The sequence below is a fragment of the Saccopteryx bilineata genome, chromosome 4 (assembly GCF_036850765.1).
Source record: "Saccopteryx bilineata isolate mSacBil1 chromosome 4, mSacBil1_pri_phased_curated, whole genome shotgun sequence".
Taxonomy (NCBI): domain Eukaryota; kingdom Metazoa; phylum Chordata; class Mammalia; order Chiroptera; family Emballonuridae; genus Saccopteryx; species Saccopteryx bilineata.
Window position 1 is genome coordinate 135,158,723 of NC_089493.1, and position 19,369 is coordinate 135,178,091.

Consider the following 19,369-nt stretch of genomic DNA (forward strand, 5'->3'; position numbering starts at 1 on the left):
AGTTCTTGTTTAATCGACTTAGGGCTTCAGTTTTGCAAAGTGAAAAGAATTCTGGAGATGGATTGTACAGTGTTGCAAACGTACTTAACACCACTGAACCATACAAATGAAAATGGTTAAGATGTTAAATTTTTTATATGTATTTCACCACAATTTAAAAAATTTTAAAATATTTTAAATAGTCTTTTTAAAAAATAATGGCCTCCAATAAGGATCCACAGCTAGACAGGAAACCAAAGGCTGCAGAATGGCGCCCTATGCAGTTTTTAAAAATATGAATCACCAACATTTAAAAATCAAGAGAATATATATAATAATCAGGATTTCTGGCTTCTTTGAAAAAATTAATGATCTGGCAACATAAGCCCAAGGGTGTCACATGGCAACAATCAGCTTGTCATAGCCCCAGCACCTTTGTGGTGGTACACCTTTCTCATTACACTCATTTTCATAGTCAGCAAGTATGACTCCTAAAAGGCATGTGTGGTTGGTGAGTTTGCTCCAGCTTAGTGAAGGCTAGTGCAGTGTTTTCTCAGTCCTCCGCCACACTTGCACGTGCACGTGATAGAAGTTAAAAGCTCAGAACTTGGCGTATTTAAGGTATTAAAATAACAAGTCATTAAGCAACTCCTCTGAAACCTTGGGCCAAGCCCACACGTCCTCAGCGTAGCCCAAGTAAGTCTGAAGAGAACGGGAGCAAACAGTCTCACAGGAAACCTTCTGGGCAGAGAGGCTCCAGCCGGACCTCAGCTTTGGTTCTGATCACACATTTCAAGAACACCTTGATCCAAGTCTACTGTGCCTCCTACCTGACTCCTGAAGTGAGCCAGTATCTCCCAGACAGTTTCAAGGAAAAGGCCTTTCCAGTGTTCAGATCGGGCGCAGCTAACCAAGAGTTCCAAACTTCAGCACAAACAAAAGCAGGTATGGTACAGGATGGCTGCACCCAATCCTACACGACTGTTATCTTGCCTGAGCAGAGCTCTGATCACATGCATGCGAGAGGCCTGTCTACCTCCCAGCTGCCTCTGCTTCTACAGAACTCTATCCAGCTTTGGAAAGGGGTTCTACATAACCACTTGTGTTTGGTACCATCTGCCCTAGATGCTCATGATAGTCCTAAAGGCAGGCTTTCAGGCTGCCAACACAGAACCACTTTGGGATGCTTGCTGAAACCTTCCATTACAAGCTCCATTGTGTGTACTCAGACCAAGGAAAAAGTGTGTGGGTAAGAAGGGGCTTCACTTGCTCCCTTCTGAGATTACAGATGTGAGCCTCAGGAACACAAAGGCTGATTCCCCTGATTATACTTGGCCCACCCAGGGTACAAAAGGATACCTCCACCCTGTTGGTTGTGAAGGAAAGGCCATGCCCGTATGTTACATTATGTGGCTGTGATGGATATTTATTGGTCACCTTCCCAGCATCCATATCCCTCTTACAACTGCCTAGGACCCCAAAAATCTTAGGTATGCCATTTGGGGGGAATTAAGCCCACTCCAGCTCCAGGGAGAGCCAGTCAGTATATCCCATACCTCTGGTCCCTGTTCAAGGGTGAACCTTGGATCTCCTGTCACAGGAGGCTGAATTCTAGGACTTTTGATCTGGCAACCAGAAAAGCACAATTTGCTTTCTCCTGCTGCTTGTGAACAGGATACATAAAGATCGGGGGTTTTGGCATCACCTTGGGACCACAGTGGGAGAGCTGCCTGACCAGGTGGTCAAGAAGAGTCTCCAGGCAGGTAAAATATAAGGGAGCCTCTACACAGGACCCTTTGGTTATATGAGCTAATAAACACCCTGGTTGGCTTCAACTAGTTTGGGTTTAGTTTTTGGTCACTGGCAACACAAATCAAGACCCCAGTGAACAAAGCCTGACCCTGCTGCTTTCATCACCATCTTCCCGCCAGGTTTCAATCCCTTTTAAGGCAACTTAATCCGGCAACAACTGTGATAGAATCTAGTAGACCAGAAAAAGAAACCATTTCCAATATTTGTGTATTTTAGCACAAAATGCTATTTAGTGGTTTACATTACACTTCTCTTTTTTGTATGTCTTTTAAGAGGAAATTCAGTCTTCTGATTTTAAGAAATGTAAATGTGGGGCAATGATATAGCAACCCAAAGATTTTTCTTTACTAGGAAATGCTTTTGAAGGGGGTAAAACAGGGATTTTTATTATTAAAAGATGAAAGTAAAATTATTTTTTAAGATACAAGGCATTGGAAACGGTTTCATGGTATGCCATTGTTAGTCTCTATCTGATTGTTGGAAATTATTCACTTCCTCAAAGAGAGAGAATAAATTGGTTGGGTATTCAATCTTGTACAATGCACTTTCTTTGCCCAAGGCAATCGCTGAACCTATCAGAGCCATGAGGAAGCTTCTGCATTTGAGTTTCCTAGCTCTTGGAGCTGCCTGCATGTGTGCCATTGCCGTAGAAAGTCCCATGAGAAGACTGGTGGCAGAGACGTTGACACTGCTCTCCACTCATCAGACTCTGCTCATAGGCGATGGGGTAATTTTATTTCTGAGTGCTATAGTCTTTAAAAGGCATCAGTCATCATTCGTGGTGCTTAATTTTTAAAGATCTGTTATTAATAATGAACTTAGGGTTAGTAATAGATTATTGGTAACCATTTCACAATCATTTTATTAAGTTGTGAATGCTAGAGTGCTTTGGAAATGAATGTATTTCCTTTCCTTTTCAGAACCTGATGATTCCTACTCCTGAACATAATAATGTAAGTTAAATTATGATTGAATGAATCAGTAAATTGCATATTTTAGGCTATAAAGTAGTAGTTATCACCGGAACTGTTTTATGTTCTGTATTTTGTTTTTAGGTGTGTGATATAAATGCATGTATTTATAACTCTTAGAAATGTCTTTACAAGTAGAATCCATGAAACAAGTAGATCAGGACCTTTGGGGATGTTGTCAGGTGAGAGGAGCCTCCTCTTCTCCACTCTGCTCTATCTACTGTTTTCCTCACTTCAGTGTGTTTTTGAAAGTATTAGCAACTGAGTGTAACATTTTTAGATTCAGAGTCAGTACACATTAAAATATGAATGCTCTACCTTAACAGTCATTGCCACATTTTAAAATGATCATGACATATAATGGAATTGTATACATTTGGAGTATGTCATGGTCATACTAAAATGAAAAACATATGATTTCATTAGTCTTAACAGATGAAAATTACCAGCTAGAACAATAAAAGGAAACTGATGTGAGGTCAATCAGTAATATAGTTGCACTGTACTTCCTAAATACTTTATTTTTGGTTAAGTACTTAATTTATATAATTTGTGAAACTTCTCAGTCATTATATAAACATCATCTACTCTCAGAAACTGTATTTTAGTATGGGTTCCTAGAAAAGAAGCGAGTGAAATACTCTTCAGAAAAGGGAACTCACGTAGATACCATGAAACAAAGTCTAGCTTTTTGGACCAACTTTTTTTAACCTTGATTTGGCTACTGAATATTTTTTTAAATCTTACTCCTTTAGTACCAGCTATGCATTGAAGAAGTCTTTCAGGGAATCGACACATTGAAGAATCAAACCACACAAGAGGATGACATGGAAAAGCTCTTCCAGAACTTGTCTTTAATAAAAGAATACATAGACCGCCAAAAAGTAAGTTAAAAACGTTTAGTGGAAACTTAAGTATATTTGTCTGGCTATGCCTATTTTTACAGGGATGAAGGGGCTCCTACAATACCTCTTGTCTGTTCTTTTTCACAGAAAAAATGTGAAGGGGAGCGATGGAGAGTCAAAAAATTCCTAGACTACCTTCAAGTGTTTCTTGGTGTGATCAACACTGAGTGGACAACAGAAAGTTGAGAGCAAGCTGGCTTCTTGTAGCGAAGGATTTCAGGCATACTGCTACTTCACTACCTCACATATGCAGAAAGCATAAAAATAAAATATTTGAGATATATATATTTTAGATAAAGGAGTCGTGGAAGAATTCTCCTCTAGTTTACTCCAGGCAGAACAGATCCATACTTTTATTTAATACAACCTCCTGTCAAATGTCTGTTAACTTAATATTATTTATTAAGTGGTTAAGAATTTGGAAGATTAATATTTATTTCATGTCAGGCTGTGTTCCAATAAAACAAAAGTAGATGACTCTGGTTCATTTTGTTGCCGGCCTTTGTCTTACTCTTTTTTTTTTTTTTTTTTTAAACATTTTTTTTTTTTTAAATTTTTTATTTATTCATTTTAGAGAGGAGAGGGAGAGAGAGAGGAGAGACAAAGAAAGAGAAGGGGGAGGAGCTGGAAGCATCAACTCCCATATGTGCCTTGACCAGGCAAGCCCAGGGTTTCGAACCGGCGACCTCAGCATTTCCAGGTCGACACTTCATCCACTGCGCCACCACAGGTCAGGCCTTTGTCTTACTCTTAAAGTGAGGGCAAGGCATTCTGTGTCAGAACAGGCTGCGTGTGGAGGGGCAGCCTGCAGGGGTGTGGGCGAGCACTCCCATCCCCTGGGGCACAAGTCCCAGGGCTGCTAGGCGTACCACAAGCGGAAGTGATGCAGCAGGACTGAGGGAGGACGTGGGCAGTGGGGACATGGGCAGAGGCTGGCCCTAGTGTCCTTTCCACGGTATACCCAGAGCCAGGATGATGGGCACTAAATGATAGGTGATGAATGCATGATTGAATGGGCTTTCCAGGATGGGCCACATAGTTAAAAATGAGTTTCAGGACTCCCCTTGGGAGGAGGATAATGTATGAATCTGTAACTAGGCCTCATCTCAGCCTATGAGAAGAATTTGGCAGACCAATTCTACTACTGGTTCAGGGAAGGAACCAGAAACCCTCTGTGGAGCCCAGACTCCTGTGGCCTAGGGGAGTTCTTCTTCACCTGGCATTGTGGCAAAGCAAAAGGGGCAGAGAAGCACTGGCAGGTAGTTAAATGGGGAAGGCTGGGTTTTAAAGGTCCCCACCATTCTGTATTCTCAGGGGTAGAAGGAAATTAGGCAGACAACACTCTGCCTGTTTATGACTCTCAGGATCATAAATAAAGGTTGCCCTGCTTAAGAAAATTGCTCAAGGATTCAGAAAATACATTCTTTACAATGTATTTTAAAACTGAGACCTGGCACTGGCTTGTTGGCTCAGCGATAGAGCATCGGCTCGGCATGTAGAAGTCCCGGGTTTGATACCCGGTCAGGGCACACAGGAGAAGCAACCATCTGCTTCTCTACTCTTCCCTCCTTCTCTCTCACTCTCTCGCTCTCGCTCTTGCCTTTCTCTCTTCCCCTCCTGAAGCACTGAAATAACTTGGTTGCAGTGGCGGAGCAATGGAGCAGCAGCCCCAGATGGGCAGAACATCACCCCGTAGGGGGCTTGCCGGGTGGATCCAGGTCGGGGCACATGCGGGAGTCTGCCTCTCAGCCTCCCCACCTCTCACTTAATAAAAAAAAAAAAAAAAACTTTTTTAAAAACCTCTGAAACCTAAAGGAGAGACCCAGTAACAAATTTAGCTATGCCACTGATTCCTCATTCAGTTACTAGTCACAGGCCCTATTCTGTTTGCTGGGATACAGTTGTGAGCATGTGCTAAAGGTCCTTACACACGATGCCATTGCCTGGGGGTTATCTGCATGGATTGCAAGTGATGTGTTCAGTTGCTTGTGTAAAGCAACCTCTCCTACTGTTTCTGGGCATGAGAGAGGGGCCAGAGCAGTCAACAGATTCCCAGGTGGGAGAATGCAAGTCAGCTGTGAAAGATGTGTTTTCCTTCCTGCACAAACCCAGCACTCTAACATGACCCAGCCCCTAACCTGTGCTCCCACCAAGCCCTGAGAGCTGGTGCTGAGTCAATGAAGAGGAAGATGGGTCAGCACAGCACCACAGTGACTGCTCTAGAAACTGACAGGAAGTGGGAAACTCCATTTGTGAACAGACTCAATTTAATTCAATTCAGCAGATATGTATTAGCTCCCATATGTTCCAGGACTGTTCTAGGGACTAGGATCCATCGTTGAATACAACAGACAAAATTCTCTGCCCTGATAGACTTATATTCTCTCAAAAAGGGTTATCTTCCACTTCTTTATTAAGGTCCACTATAGTTAATGTGGATTTAAGACTGGAATATCCTACCAAAATCTCACTGATGAACTCTTATCAATCTGCCAGGACTCAAGAAGCTGAAAGCAATCAGGGCTATATGCATCTGAGCAAAATGGAAGTCCTTAGATGTACCAAGGATGTTTAAGGCAGACACTATATTCTCCAGCTGGTTCAGCCTTCTCTGTAGAAGCAAAACCATCCCAATGGACCCTGGCCAGAGGGAGAAGGGTGTCTATCAGTTACTTCATCAATTGCCCCTCACCCAAGCTTGATTTCTGTGGGGTTCCAGAGCCCAGCGGATCAGGGGAGAGGGATTTGGCAGGCTCCAAGTTATTGGAATACTTTGATGAGTCTTGCTCTTCCTCCCAAAACCTATCTCATTAACAGAGCCTCCATTTTCACTCTACCTTAGTAATGACTCTATTACTTCCAGTGGGGGGAGTCAGTGCAGGCTATCAGGCTGGATTTTGAGGGACACCTCCCAGAGAGCCCCTCAACATAATGCATCCCAAACCAAAGTCACTGTTTATCCACCATCCTCATGCTGTGAAACCTGCCCCTGTTTCTTGTTACATCCTAGCGAGATAGACTGCAGCAGACCCAAAGTGAATTTTATAAGTTTTATTGCAGACCTGCACAGGGACTGCAGGCAACCCATGCAAGGGAGCGCTGCAGCCCCCCCCAAACCTGCGCAGGGACTGCAGGCAACCCACGCCTCCGAAGAGACTGGAGCACTGCAGCCCCCCAAACCTGCACAGCTAACAAACTGCACAGGGACTGCAGCCCCCCCAAACCTGCACAGGGACTGCAGCCCCCCAAACCTGCGCAGGGACTGCAGCTCCGAGCTTCTAAAATGGCTCCTTTTTATAGGGTGGCTGTCTAGGATGAGCAAGCATCATACAGAAGCTGATGTGGCTGTTAGTCATTGGCTAGGGAGGTTGTGCGCAGTTACGGGGGGGGGGGGTATTACTCAGTGGAGAATTTCAAACATAAACTTCTGATAAGGGTCTCTTAACCAATAGAATGCAAACATTTGTCTCTTTTTCCTTTTTTTCTCTCTCTTTCTTTCAGCCTCCCAGAGTCCCTATCTGTCTCTGCTTCTTGAACAACCTTGGGCATGTTATTCCTAACAGAACAGGAGCAGGACCTGCCTGTAACCCTTAAGTTCCCTGTTCCATTAGTGCCCTGCTTATTTTCTGATCTTCTCTTGGTCCTTACATTCCCTACTCCTTTTAGGGCATAAATCAAACCCTTGATTCTTCATCAGTGGGGAGAATGGTATAAGTCTGGGGCTTATGAGAATTTTCTACTTTAGCTGTAGCTATAAGCTAATTAGGTCAGGGGTCCTCCCTAGTATGTGCTGGCACGCTGATAGTGTGCCCTTAGTACTACAAGCTTTATAGACTAATTTCTTTTTGCCTTGTATTTTTCTTCTCTGTACTAACTTTTTACAACTTGCACAAACCTTCTGCAACTTACACAAACCTTCTGCAATTTACACAAACCTTCAACTTTTATGTACTTTCTTATCCAGAAATAACTGGCTTTCATAATAATTTGCTTTTCCTTTTCTTTTCAAAAGTACCTCTACATTTCATACCTTTTATTATTAAAACTATACAATTCCTTTTTAATTTATCAGAATTCTTAATTCCTAAAAACCTTAACCTTCAGCAAAGACTAAGTTAGTACTAAGTAATCCTCTTTTAAAGATTGCTTTTTGGAGGTGTCCTTTTCATAAGTAGCCTATTGGACACATGACCAATATTCACAGATTATTCTATAGTGGTAGCTATGAGCACATACATAACTTTCATTTACCTTAGTTTCCCTCCCTCCCCAAAGTCTCCATGCGTGGACCAGTTAACTTCTGGTTTGTGGCTGAAGCAGGGCATGCTGTCCTTCTCAGGGTCAGCTTACAAGGGTTGGTGGGGTCAGTCTTCGCTGTCCACAAAGGTGTCTCTGCTGGGACTGCAAGCTTCAGCCGGCTGCGGTGGACCCAGGCGAGTATGCCTTCTACCTTGGCAGTAGTGGGAGTGGTCAGGTTCATGGTGTGTGGACCCGTCTACGTGGGAGTCAGTCCTTGGGTGATGTACTGCTAGAAGTGCCTCTTGGACAGTCTTTGAACAGTTTGCTGAGTAACCTATAAAACCTGTAAGTACTTAGGGAAAGGGTGTTACATTTCTACACATTGCAGTTAGAGTTTAAGTCCTAGTGACTACTGCTTCTAGCTGGAATTAGCAGCAGGTCCCAGCCTATAATAGGCATGGGGCATTGAGATAGGAGGATCAAAGGAGATACTAAACATAAAGCAATAAAACCAGACTGTCAATACCCACAGTAGAGATCTTTGAGGGATAAATAAAACTTAAATATTCAAGCAAGGCATAGTAGATGGCCCTTGTGTTTACAAGAAATGAGATTAACTTATCTGCTACTTGGAAGAAATACCTTAGGCTCCTGAACGATGTCCTTGGGCCTTCAGTGGCAATTCCCAGCACGCTGGGCAAGGTCAGGTCACAGGTAGCTGGAGCAGGACTAGAAGAGACTGAACCCTCCCTCCATGGAGCAAAGGGGCAGCTTACCTTCTCATGTCCCTCTTTCCACAGCACAGACGTGTCCCTTGATGGGGCCGGGAAGCCTGGCAGGCTTCAGTTCAATGACCTTTCTTTCCACTCTGGAGCAGGGCCTTGATGACAGCTATGAAGCCCCTTAGGGCGCTGGAGCCAAAAGTTGGTATTTCCTGACTTCTTTTGGGCCTTATTTGCCTTTTCTGTTACTTCCTTGGTCACTATAGACCTTAAAAGCCATGCTCAGAAGATCTCACTGAGGGGCTTGACAAACAGTCTCAAGACTCTAAATGTTTCGAATCAGCCAAATTCAGTTTCCAAACGGCAACTGCCGGAGGCTGGCCAGCTACCAACGTCTGCTGCAGCCCACTCTGTGAGGAGGGGTCTTACATGGCCAATCTCGCTGGGGCCTCCATCTGTTACATCCTAGCGAGATAGACTGCAGCAGACCCAAAGTGAATTTTATAAGTTTTATTGCAGACCTGCACAGGGACTGCAGGCAACCCATGCAAGGGAGCACTGCAGCCCCCCAAACCTGCGCAGGGACTGCAGGCAACCCACGCCTCCGAAGAGACTGGAGCACTGCAGCCCCCCAAACCTGCACAGCTAACAAACTGCACAGGACTGCAGCCCCCCCAAACGTGCACAGGGACTGCAGCCCCCCAAACCTGCACAGGGACTGCAGCCCCCCAAACCTGCGCAGGGACTGCAGCTCCGAGCTTCTAAAATGGCTCCTTTTTATAGGGTGGCTGTCTAGGATGAGCAAGCATCATACAGAAGCTGATGTGGCTGTTAGTCATTGGCTAGGGAGGTTGTGCGCAGTTACGGGGGGGGGGTATTACTCAGTGGAGAATTTCAAACATAAACTTCTGATAAGGGTCTCTTAACCAATAGAATGCAAACATTTGTCTCTTTTTCCTTTTTTTCTCTCTCTTTCTTTCAGCCTCCCAGAGTCCCTATCTGTCTCTGCTTCTTGAACAACCTTGGGCATGTTATTCCTAACAGAACAGGAGCAGGACCTGCCTGTAACCCTTAAGTTCCCTGTTCCATTAGTGCCCTGCTTATTTTCTGATCTTCTCTTGGTCCTTACATTTCTCCTTCTTCTCCTTCCTTCTCCTCTTCCTTTGAGGTTTTCTCATTTTAGCTCTGAGAACCCTGATTTCCTCTCCATCACCTTTCTGAGGAAGTTGCTGACTCTCACCCTCCGTGTCTTTCCACCAGCATTCAGCCTCTGAGATGTCTCCACCCCTGTGGCCTCTCACTTAGACTCGCCACTGCTAGCTTGCTGGGTCAGGCTCTCCCATGTGTGTGGCAGGGCTGCTGATAAAATACACTTATGTCCCCATGTTTCTCCTGTGCATGAAAACCTCTGGCTCTCCTGACCTCTCATGGTGAGTGGGTAAAAGCATTGACCATGGAATGCTGAGGTCGCTGGTTTGAAAGCCCAGGCTTGCCCAGTCTTGCCCAAAGGTACATATGAAAAGCAACTGCTGTGAATTGGTGCTTCCCACTCCTCTCCCCTCTTCCTCTCTCTCTCTCTCTTTCTCTCACACACCCTTCTCTCCAAAAGCAATAAATAAAATCTTTTAAAAAGAAAAGAAAACCCCTGGTTCACTGCTATCCCAGTCCAGGCTCCTTCACAGTTCATACCCCTGCCCCCTCTAAGCCCTGCCAAGATATATGGGCATCTTTCACTTAACATTGTTTGCGAGAAAATGCTAGCCAGGAGCCTCATTCCCACTATTTGAAATACTGACATATTTAATGCATTACATCTCAAATGAAAATCCAATTTTCCAAAACATAAAACACAGTAAAATGCCTGTATATAAGCAATAAGCTAACTTGTTAGGTTGTAAAAAACTTTTTTTGGTACTTATTTATTTATTTAGTAAACTGTGGTAAAATAAGGATGCAAAATATTTAAAGCAGTACTACTCTCTGATCACTAAATCATTAACGTGGTTGCTGTATCTGTACGACATGCACGTGTCCCCTTAGTGAAGCTTCAGGGCCTCTCTGGTTGTCTTCTGTGAATGTGCTTATGTTACCAATCATATTTGGAGTGAACCTAAAAACTTTCTCTTTTGAGCTTCCTCCTACCACTTTGTTTCAAATGCATCAAGTTTGGGTGATGTAAGTATAATATTTTTCCTATGTAAATACTAGTAGACAGCCATTGTATTGAAAGACATGTGTGTTCTATGAAGAAATGTTCTCTGTGGCCCTGGCCAGATAACTGGGTTGGTTGGAGTGTCCTCCTGATAAGCAAAGGTTGCTGGCTTGTACAGAACAGATGTTTCTCTTTCCCTTCCTCTCTCTTTAAAGTCAATCAATAAATTTTTAAAAAGAAAAAGAAAAAAAGCTCTCTGTAAAAAACATTGATTGGGGAGATGCTCTATAGGGAGTGCTAGGTCTTATTTTTCCCAGAACACCCTGTGAATGTTCACATCTGTGTGCCCACACTGACTCAGTACATCTGTCTTTCCCCACACAGGGAACAGGTAACTGTCCCATAGGTGTTTTCATTCATTCCTCCCCCTTGGCTCTCACAGTCCAACTCAAATGCTTCCTTGTTGATTCTCTTCCTGCCTAGCCCAGCAGTATTAGTTGCTCCCTTCTCAGAGTCTTGCAGTACTGTGAACATTTTTCTCTATCAGAGCCCTGGTTTTTATATTGCAGTGTTTCCAGATACACCTTCTACATCTCTGTACATTTATCAGTCTGAATAGTCCAGGTGATGCTACAGTAACAGCTCATCCCTGAATCCCAGTGGTGGGGCACAACAGAAATTTGTTTCTCAGTCACACAGAGTCTACTGTGGGCGTGGTCCTCTCCCCCATGTTGGCTCTCATTCCATGATGCTTCTGTCTTGTGGTGCCTCCATATCCTCACTTTCTTTTGCCATTCCCATGGCAGAGAACAAGAGTCACGGAGAATCACATATCCATTCTTAAATACTTCCATTCATATCACATTAGTTAGAGCAAGCCACATTGCCATGAGTAATTTCAAGAAGCAGCAGAAATACCATTTGAGAAGAGAGGACAATCGAAATACTGAGAAGTAGCACCCATATCTAACACAATAGACCCTCGACAAATGTTCACAGTGTCCCAGTGCTTTGCTGAGGAAGAAAAGTAAGCCACCACTACTTGGGATTAGGACTTTCCTAGATCCTTTATATCAGTATCTCAATCAATTCTCATCACAAGACAATGCAAGATAATATTATTCCTTTTTTACAATACAGAATCAAAGTCTCAGAGAGTTTAAATTATTAGCCAAGGTCACACAGTTAATATGTGGAATTCAAACCCTGATATGTCTTATTCTGAAGAAGTCTTATTCTCTTAACCTTTAGAAATCAGTTAAGCAGCGCTGGCCAGGTGGCTCAGTGGATAAAGTGTCATCCTGGTGCACTGAGGTCGCGTGTTTGATCCCAAGTCAGGGCATGTATGGGAAGCAATCACCGAGTGCACATCTAAATGGAACAACTAAGTGGAACAGTGAGTTGATGCTTCTCTCTCTCTCTCTCTCTTTCACTTACTTTCTGTCTCTGTCTCTCTCAATTAATGGAAAAAAAAATTTTTGCAGGCAAGAAAACTTCTTATTTTAAACCATAAATAGCTGGTGGCCACAACTATCCATGTTTCATTAAAATTACATAAACCTAGGAACAAAAGCACCCAGGATTATTGCTCTAGAAAAACTACGTGAATAATTCAAATATGCATAGTAAAAACACCACAGTATACACAGGAATAAAATTTTAAAGCAAATGTGTGGAATGCTGAATCAATTTTACACACAGTTTACAATATTAAATTTATTTTACTTGAGGATGATGGAAATTTCCAAAAAGATTGATTATGAGAAGGTAAAATGTTCATCCTTGTATATTCTTGTATGCCAACTAGTAGAGTTCTTAAAAAAAAGCATTGGCCCTGGCCGGTTGGCTCAGTCAGTGGTAGAGCGTTGGCCTGGCGTGCAGAAGTCCGGGGTTCAATTCCTGGCCAGGGCACACAGGAGAAGCGCCCATCTGCTTCTCCACCCCTCCCCCCTCCTTCCTCTCTGTCTCTCTCTTCCCCTCCCGCAGCCAAGGCTCCACTGGAGCAAAGTTGGCCCGGGCACTGAGGATGGCTCTGTGGCCTCTACCTCAGGTGCTAGAATGGCTCTGGTTGTGACAGAGCAATGCCCCAGATGGGCAGAGCATCACCCCCCTAGTGGGCATGCTGGGTGGATCCCGGTCGGGCGCATGCAGGAGTCTGTCTGACTGCCTCCCCGTTTCCGGCTTCAGAAAAATACAAAAAAAAAAAAAAAAAAAAGCATTTACAAAATACTTGGTAAAAATTGCTTTAAAGGTTGTCCCAAGAGGTATGTAAAATCAACCCAATTTTTTATGACAATTCATTCTCCCTCATTGTCTACAGATACCATTTTCTGTTCCTCTTCAACTCTAGTGTCACCATTTTCCGATTGTGTGGGAACTTCCTTTCCAGCTTCCTGCTTCTCCTCCTTCTTTCCTTTTGCCCCTTTGTTACTCTTTGTTCCAGGTTCTGTCTTAGCAGATGCTTTTCTTCGTTTAGGTTCAGGTTTGGGCAGAGCAGGTTTCCCTGACAATCAGACAGGCTGTCTGTGGGCTCCTGTTTAGTTACTTTGGATCCATCCTTGCCCTCTATGTTCTCTGGAGACTTTCTTTTTGGCATAATGACTATGCTCGCGCAGCTAAAAGTGGAGCAACGGGCTGAAACTGTTGCCGCTGCCGCTGGGTGTTGTTGCCTCCACTGTTACAGCTGCTCACACTGTGGGAAAAAAATTTTATTTTAAGTTTTAAAAATCAGGGAAGGGGATAACATGGCTGAGTAGCACATCCATACTGGCTGTTTGTGGGGTCCTCATCACAGTTAGTGGCACCTGTAAGTGGCTACAAGGAGAAGAAAAGAGGGAGGGTAAGGGTGGAGGAAGATAGCGAGTTCTTCTCTATAGAATCCTGTCTTTGCTGCCCGTTTTCACATCCCACTGTGGGCTGGAGGAAGTGCAGGCATGGTTCTTTGGTTTTGACCTCACTTATCAGTTCACCAGCTCATGTATCTTTTCTTCCAAATTGTCCAGCTGACCCAGTGAGTAAAGAAAGGAATTGACACCTAAAACTAATATAATATAGAATGTCAACTGTAATTGAAAAATAAAAAAAATTTTTTTAAGAAGAGGAGGCTATTCCAGGCCCAAAAGACTAGACCTGCAGAGTTGAGAAATTCATTCAATTCTTCCGGAGTCACTACCTCACACTTGCTCTGTGGCCAGACTGTGGTGGTTCCCAGGAACCAAGAAAGCTTGCTTTCCGGAAGAACAGACCTGTACCTTTCTGACACAAGCCAGTGAGAGCCAACACAGTAACACCTTCAACAGGAAAGGCTCAGGGCTGTGGTCAGTATACTGACAACTGGTTCCCAATAAATTGGACCATTCTATGTCTTTGGACCAAATCTCAATCATACTAAACCAGCAACCAAGTGACACACCACAAGTACTCAGGCGACCTGGACAGGTCCTTGTTAAGCAATTTCCCTCCGAACCATTCTGCCTAGAGTCAAGTGCAGACGCCAAAAAATCCCAGGTGACTAGCTACATCTGAGCAGAGAAATCAGTGCTCAGAGACCAGAAATGGCCGACTCCCTTTCTTCCTCTCAATACAATGCAAGGTTTTCTGCTAGACAAGATCAGCCTAGTCCCCGGCAGACATCTTCATGAGGAAATGGCTCAGGGGCCTCTGAAATCTGAACAAACACTGAGGCTAAGACACCTGACTTGGTCGCTTTCATGTGGGGAAGACCCCATCCCTCATCACTATTGTATAACTGCAAAACTACCTGCAAGGCCTTCAAAGAGTGAGATTTCCCCAGCCCAGTTGATTCTGCTCTGCTGACAATCAGCAGGATGATGTAAGGGTTGAAGTTTAGTTCACACTGGATTTATTTGCCAGTCTGCCATGACACAATGCCAGGGATTGGGCGGCTTTAACGACAGAAGTTTATTTTCTCACAATTTTGGAGGCTGAAACTCCAAGATGAAGGTGCTGGTGGGGCTGGTTTCCTCTGCCACCTCTCTCCTCAGCTTGCAGATGGCCGCCTCCTCGTTGTGTCCTCACATGTGTGTGCCTCCTTGGAATCTCTCTCTGTGGATCAATCTCCTCATCTTATGAGGATGCCGGTCAGATTGGGTCATGGCCCATGCTAGAGGCCACATTAGAGCCTACCTCTTTAAAAGCCCTATTTCCAAATACAGTCAGTCTGAGGTACCGATGGATAAGGCTTCAATATATGAATTTTGGGAGAAAACAATTCAATCCATAATATACACTAAAAGGAAACATTTTCCTCTGACACCAGGGGTCCATCTCCATGAGGAGCAGCTAGATCACATTTCTCCTCCTTTATTTTAGAAACACACAGAGGTTAGAGACAGCAGGCTGTATGTCTGAAAACAAAGTGTGGAAAACCATCTCAGGGGCCCATGGTTTTTATGATAGTACAGCATGGACATCCGCACAAAGTACCCTCTGCCAAGACATTGGAGCCCGGGCAGAGGAACCCATGGCTCCCTTGTATGTGCCCAACCCCACAGCCAGCAGCTTCACTCCTCTGAGGGCCATAGGAAAAAGAGATCTTAAGAAATAAAAGCTTGCCTGACCAGGCGGTGGCACAGTGGATAGACTGTCGGACTGGGATGCAGAAGACTCAGGTTCGAGATCCCAAGGTCGCCAGCTTGAGTGTGGGCTCATCTGGTTTGAGCAAAGCTCACCAGCTTGGACCCAAGGTCGCTGGCTCAAGCAAGGGGTTACTTGGTCTGCTGAAGGCCCACGGTCAAGGCACATATGAGAAAGCAATCAATGAACAACTAAGGTGTCGCAATGTGCAACGAAAAACTAATGATTGATGCTTCTCATCTCTCCGTTCCTGTCTGTCCCTGTCTATCCCTCTCTCTGTCTCAGTAAAAAATAAAATAAAATAAAAATAAAAAATAAAAGCTAGATCGCCTACAAAGGAAACGCAGTAAGACTGAGAGCTGAGGTCTTAGCAGCAAAATGTTATTTTCAAATGCTGAGATGGGGAAATGGTTAACCTAGATTTTGTGGACAGTTAATTGTCTTACAAAAATAAGAATGAACTAAAACCATTTATTAAAAACTAAACTTAATTTTTTTTAGAGGAGCTTTTAGGTTCACAGCAAAACTGAACAGAAAATACAGTTTTCCAGATACCCTCGGAAGCGAGAAAGATAAGAAGCATCAATTCTTCACTGGGGCACCTTAGTTGTTCATTGATTGCTTTCTCATATGTGCCTTGGCCGGTGGGGGGAGGGGGAGAGCTAGAGCAGAGCCAGTGATCCCTTGCTCAAGCTGGTGACCTCAGGGTTTCAAACCTGGGTCCTTTGTATCCCAGGTGGATGCTCTATCCACTGCGCCACCAACTGGCCAGGCAGCTGTGTTTTTTGTTTTTTAGTTGTTTTTTTTTCCATTTTTCTGAAGCTGGAAACAGGGAGAGACAGTCAGACAGACTCCCGCATACACCCGACCAGGATCCTCCTGGCACGCCCACCAGGGGCGACGCTCTGCCCACCAGGGGGCGATGCTCTGCCCATCCTGGGCGTCGCCATGTTGCGACCAGAGCCACTCTAGCGCCTGAGGCAGAGGCCACAGAGCCATCCCCATCGCCCGGGCCATCCTTGCTCCAATGGAGCCTTGGCTGCGGGAGGGGAAGAGAGAGACAGAGAGGAAAGCGCGGCGGAGGGGTGGAGAAGCAAATGGGCGCTTCTCCTGTATGCCCTGGCCGGGAATCGAACCCGGGTCCTCCGCACGCTAGGCCGACGCTCTACTGCTGAGCCAACCGGCCAGGGCCAGCTGTGTTTGGTTTTAAAAGACTGGTCTATTTTAAGTTGTTTCTTACTCTTAGAGTACAACTCCTCAGGGGTCCCAGTGGAAAGCCTAAAAGTATTTACAGAAACCCCTCCCTCTGGGGGGCTCTGAATTCCAATTTTTGTTCCTCTATACCCTTGAGACTGCCCCAAATTCTGCTTTACTTACAGTTTCTTGGCCACAGCTTGTCTTTCAGCTTCTCAGTCTATCAGCTTCTCCACCCCTAGACCTCAACTTTCCAGTCTGTAAGGGCCTCAAGGCAAGGGCTGTGCCCATGGCCAGGCTTGCTTCTGCACTTCCCTTCTCAAAACAGAGTCTCCCAAGTCTTCATCGCCATGTTAGCTTTCGGCTTCTTTCAAGCAGATTTTCAAAACTATTTGACAAGCTTTCCTACTTGTTCGTAACTGGTAGGAATGGCCTGCCACAGCCTGAGCTGGACTGTACTGGTTCTCACAGAGGCCAGGAAGGAAAGCTAAATGGGAGTGTGACAGGGAACAGCACTTTTGTGGGTTCAAGTTTGCCATGGTGGCAATGATCCAGAAATAGTATTGTATTGTATAATGCCTTTGATCTACTATCTTGATCAGGGTTGATAACTTCCAGGTCTCCCATTTGACCCTCACTTCATAGATCTGAGAACCCATATGAAAGTCCTTCGGGTGCTAGGAATATTTACAGTGTGTCCGTAAAGTCATGGTGCACTTGTGACCAGTCACAGGAAAGCAACAAAAGACGATAGAAATGTGAAATCTGCACCAAATAAAAGGAAAACTCTCCCAGTTTCATACCTATTCAGTGAAGTTCAATGTGGGCTCATGCACAGATTTTTTAGGGCTCCTTAGGTAGCTATCCCATATAGCCTCTACAGACTCGTCACTGACTGATGGCCTACCAGAACGGGGTTTCTCCACCAAACTGCCAGTTTCCTTCAATTGCTTATCCCACCAAGTAATGTTACTCTATGTGGTGGCGCTTCGTTATAAACGCGCCGATATTCACATTGCACTTTGGTCATGGATTCAAATTTAGCGAGCCACAGAACACACTGAACTTTCCTCTGTATCGTCCACATCTCAACTGGCATGGCCGTGGGCTGCTCCGCTGTATACACGGTGTTACATCTTCATCTGCGCATGCACACATTCTGCCACATCATCCTATGGAAACTAGGAGGGTTTTCCTTTTATTTGGTGCAGATTTCACATTTCTATCATCTTTTGTTGCTTTCCTGTGACCGGTCAAAAGTGCACCATGACTTTACAGACACACTATATTCTATTCATATAGTGAAGCATTAGAAAAAGAATCACAGGGTGTAAAATGGTTTATGCCACAGCTCTATTTATTACTTATCCTATATAAGTTCCATTCTAACCAGATAATCATGGTGGCATTTAGGTTTTCCAGGTGTCAGTGTCAGCTCAGACCTCGTATGTATTAATCTTTGAAAGCCTGGGAATTTCCTTTACCAGCGCATGGTTATTGTGATAATGGCTCTAGTCTCCTTAATAAAGAGCCGAAGAAAGTTTATTGCCTGGATGTGCAGTGGAATCAGAAGGTCCTCCTATTTGATGAATGGAGACTGGGTTTATGAACTGCCTTAGATTGGAGAGGTGGTGGAAGGGCCCGAGTTTCCATTGTGGTGGCTGATGTCAGGCCTCCACCCACAATCTCTTGATTCTATCTGACTACATATACACCGACTAGCATGTTGACTGATTATCCACCTCTCTTGCCTCTAGGAACACTTTAATGTATTAACCACCACTATAGATCCCTGAGAGTCAAAGATGAGGTACCGTAATTGCTACTAGAATCTTGCTGTTCAGGTTTTTTTTTTTAACTTTAATTGATTTTATGGGATAATATTAGTTAATTATACAGGTTTCTGGTGTACAATTCTATAGCACACTGTTTGTATACTGTATTGTGTGTTCACCACCCCAAGTCGTCTCCATCCATCACCATTTGTCCCCCCTTACTGTCTTCTCTGGTGTTTACACTGAAATGTTCTTAATCCAGGTCTCGCAGTCACACCCTTCCCCAACTTTGACCAGAAGAGTGTCACAGGTGCACAACTATTCTCCTTTAAGCTCTAGAAAACACCTGCACGCTATCATCGATCATTGGACTCTGAGCCCAATTTTCAGCTCAGTGTGCCTGTGGCTGCAGAAGATAAGGACCACCTTTGAAGTTCCACAGAAGTCTCCTGGCATTCCCAGCTTACTTTACTTGGAATTAGATTTCCCTGAGCCTCCCATTGCCTTTAGTAAGCTCTCCAGTGCTATCAGAAGGGCCACTGTACTCTGTATTTCTTGTTATTAATGTGGTTCTCACGGCCCTAGCCGGTTGGCTCAGTGGTAGAGCGTCGGCCTGGCGTGTAGGACTCCCAGGTTCGATTCCCGGCCAGGGCACACAGGAGAAGTGCCCATCTGCTTCTCCACCCCTCCCCCTCTCCTTCCTCTCTGTCTCTCTCTTCCCCTCCCGTAGCCAAGGCTCCACTGGAGCAAAGTTGGCCCGGGCGCTGGGGATGGCTCTGTGGATGGCTCTGTGGCCTCTGCCTCAGGCGCTAGAATGGCTCTGGATGCAACAGAGCGACGCCCCAGAGGAGCAGAACATCGCCCCCTGGTGGGCATGCCGGGTGGATCCCGGTCGGGCACATGCGGGAGTCTGTCTGACTGCCTCCCCGTTTCCAGCTTCGGAAAAATGAAAAAAAAAAATGTGGTTCTCACATATTCCATTCATTTCATTGTCCATTGTCTTTCCCGCTGCCCTTCATCTGAA

The 19,369-nt window shown here is 44.7% G+C and overlaps 1 protein-coding gene and 1 pseudogene across 1 annotated transcript; one reads left to right on the forward strand and one right to left on the reverse strand.

Annotated features, from left to right (window-relative positions):
* Positions 1 to 2,374: 2,374 nt before the first annotated feature.
* IL5 (interleukin 5) lies at positions 2,375 to 3,853 on the forward strand. Its single transcript, XM_066277804.1, has 4 exons — positions 2,375 to 2,518; positions 2,712 to 2,744; positions 3,518 to 3,646; positions 3,755 to 3,853. The coding sequence occupies exons 1-4, from the start codon at positions 2,375 to 2,377 to the stop codon at positions 3,851 to 3,853; spliced, it is 405 nt and encodes a 134-aa protein (XP_066133901.1).
* Positions 3,854 to 12,827: 8,974 nt separating this feature from the next.
* On the reverse strand, positions 12,828 to 16,998 carry LOC136335323 (high mobility group nucleosome-binding domain-containing protein 3 pseudogene; annotated as a pseudogene).
* Positions 16,999 to 19,369: the final 2,371 nt, after the last annotated feature.

Excerpts from the sequence above, each read along its gene's own strand:
- IL5 (XM_066277804.1), top strand. The coding sequence starts at position 2,375 with ATGAGGAAGCTTCTGCATTTGAGTTTCCTAGCTCTTGGAGCTGCCTGC. Across the intron at positions 2,519-2,711 it reads CTCTGCTCATAGGCGATGGG|AACCTGATGATTCCTACTCC; the intron begins GTAATTTTATTT and ends TTTCCTTTTCAG. Across the intron at positions 3,647-3,754 it reads AATACATAGACCGCCAAAAA|AAAAAATGTGAAGGGGAGCG; the intron begins GTAAGTTAAAAA and ends TCTTTTTCACAG.